General features: G+C 35.9%; 1 protein-coding gene across 1 annotated transcript; it reads right to left on the bottom strand.

Annotated features, from left to right (window-relative positions):
- Positions 1 to 352: 352 nt before the first annotated feature.
- On the bottom strand, positions 353 to 2,092 carry FAM200B (family with sequence similarity 200 member B; the record flags this gene model as incomplete). Its single annotated transcript, XM_015412933.1, is given in 6 exon segments — positions 353 to 546; positions 549 to 769; positions 771 to 955; positions 957 to 1,101; positions 1,103 to 1,608; positions 1,610 to 2,092. Coding segments are annotated over 6 exon segments (1,734 nt in total), but the record flags the coding sequence as incomplete, so codon positions are not given.
- Positions 2,093 to 2,887: the final 795 nt, after the last annotated feature.

The raw sequence follows: 2,887 nt of genomic DNA, 5'->3' as shown, positions 1-2,887 counted from the left end.
TGGCCAGTCACTCTGACTTGCCTTCCAAAATACTTTCCCAGGCTCTTTCCTGGCTAGCATCCATTTTGTTTAACACAGTGGTTCCCAAACGTATTTGGCCCACCGCCCCCTTTTCAGAAAAAAAAAATTACTCAGTGCTCCCCTGGAAATCTACCTTCAATAAATGGACAAAACGATGCAGTGACAAATTTGCACATAGTAAAGAAAGATGTTGTTGTAAATAAGACACTTTGAAGTTCGAAATCATAAAAGTATTTTATAAAATCAACCATAGTAACATTTACATACACAGAGAAAGTTAAGATAAAGGATAATATTAAAATAAAAATCACAAATAACATTAAAAATAATACTAATGAGGATGAACTTGGTGCACTGCTATCAATTTATTAATGTTTGGCTCTATTTTTGTCAGCAATCTTAAATCACCGCAAATAGCTATTTGCAGTCGGTTTCTTTTTTTAGTTAACAGATTTGTGACCACACTGAACCCATGTTCCACTAAATATGTTGAAGAAAATACAATTAGAAACTTTTGTTCCATAGCCATAATCCAGGATAAAGTGTATCTGCTTTTGCAGCCAGAACTGTTTAGCCATCTTTGAATTTAAATTTCAATTCCTAATTTGTTGTTACTTCTATAAGTTATTTTTGTAATTCTGGAGATTCTTCTGTGTCTGTACTTGAAAAAGGGTCCAAAACCCAGTCGGGTATGTTCATTTTAAGAATATCTTCAAATTGTTGATTAAAGTCAGAATAGAGAGCCTCCGTGCTGACAATAGGTAAGCAAGTCTTTATCATGTTTTTCTACTGTTGATAAATTTGGAAACTGACTGAATTCCCCTCATCCTAAATTTCATTTGTACAGAAGAAGTTTTGCCACAAACGCAGAAATGACAGTTTTTGTTTTGATTAAATTCAGCTCATCACCTTGGAGTTGTAGATTTGTTTAATTAAATTTCATTAAGTTTATTAAACAAGTCTGTCAAATAAGCTATGTCTTTTTTGGAATCTATCAAGTTGGCTCGTAAAGCATCATCTTTGTTTTCTAGGAACTGTAGCACCGAGTCAAAGAGTTTATAAAACTGATTCAAACAGGCAAACAGATAGCCAAAGAACTTCTGTATGAAGCAGCAAGTGACTGAATTCTTCAGCATTTTCAATACAAAGTTGTCCAAACAATCTGTCATTCAGTGAATTGCTTCTGATTTTGTTGTCTGATTTAATGACATAATATAATGACCAATGTAGGTGTTCACTCAGATTTTTGGCAACTAGATGTTGACGATGAATGACACAGTGTACAGTGAACAGATTTGGAACCACTTAAAAAAAATATGCAAGAAACCCCCTGTAGCACCCCACCATCGCTGGAGCACCATCAGTAGCAACTGACAATATATTACTCAGGGGAATTTCTTTTTCTTTAAAAAACTCTTTCAATGCATGAAATATCAATTCTCCTTTGGTATCAGTTTGCAAATTCTTAACAAATAATAATTCTTGGCAAATTTTCCCTTCTTTTATGAATTGCATGTATGCTAAAAGCAAAGCTTCATTTCCTGGCAAAGTTGACTCATCAAGCTGTATAGAGAACTGGGATGTTTTTTAAATACTCACATAATGAGTCTTCAACATCTTGAGCCATTTCATTAATTCTTTGTTTCACTGTATTATTGCTCAAAGAAATTTTCTTGGTATTATCAGATGCTGGCTTTTGTAGCATGGTGCGTATTACCTCACTTATAGCCGGTAGAATTAGTTCTTCACCAACAGAATGCGGTTTTCCCGATTTAGCAATCAGTAATGAAATGTTGTAAGAAGCACACAGCCCATCGTCATCTTGTTTGGATGCTATTGAAAAGCGTTTTGCCAATGTCGGCTGTCTCAAAACGTTTTCTTTAAGTGCTTGAAAATAAGATAAATCCTTATCTTTCTTATCAGCATGAACTTTTGTCAAATGTTCTTGTAGTCTTGAAGGCTTCATAGCTTCATTTGATAAAAGTTTTTGGCAAATCAGACACATCAGTAATGTACTGTTTGTAGGCGACTGAATAAAGCCATCGTTCAAATACTGAATTCTATATTGTCTACATTTTATTTATTTATAAAACAATTAATTAATATTACCGGCAGCGGGCATGAATTATAGTTCTTCCCACCACTGGGGAATAACACCCCCCCCACACACACATGAATTGTTGGGGGAAAGCCAGCTTTGAAATATCTGGAAATCATTACTCTCTTGCACCCTCACACTAGGTGCAAGGCAGCTTACATAGTACAATTCAAAGAGAAATCCAGTACCCCAATTTCTTTAATCTTGAAATCACTACTTATCAGTGGCAGAGCAGGAATTCAAACCCAGATCTTCCAGACCCTTGTCTGACACTTAAACACTGTACCACACTGACCAGATGGCTGTCCCAAATAGAAAGAGAAGCTTCTCAAGAACTTCCACTTTAACTTCTGGGTTCCCAGCTGCAAAGTCCTGCTTCAAAGCAGGCAACCAAGTCTCAGTGCATCTCACAAGCCCGAGTGCAAGGGAGTCAGAATTTGCAACCCTTGGCTTTTCCCATTAAATATGCTCTATTTGCATAACTTCTGCAGACTACAAAGAATTTGGCATTATTTGAGGCACACAGCAGTACAGTCTCAAGAAATATATTTAAAAACCAACCCGAAAATTACAATATTTAAACAACAACCAATAACAAAAGTTGAATCACAAAATTAAAAACACGGAGCAAACCCCCCCACCATACCAACAAGCAATTACTACAGTTAATTTAAAAAAACCCAACCCAACAGAAATACTTCTTCTTCTTCTTCTTCTTCTTCTTAAAGTGGCCAGAAATACCAGTGCCATCAGGAGGTCCACCAGTGG

Source organism: Gekko japonicus, unplaced genomic scaffold, assembly GCF_001447785.1.
Source record: "Gekko japonicus isolate JY-2015 unplaced genomic scaffold, Gekko_japonicus_V1.1 scaffold1685, whole genome shotgun sequence".
NCBI classification, from domain to species: domain Eukaryota; kingdom Metazoa; phylum Chordata; class Lepidosauria; order Squamata; family Gekkonidae; genus Gekko; species Gekko japonicus.
Note: the sequence above shows the minus strand (reverse complement) of the source record. Positions and strands in the feature narration are given on the sequence as shown.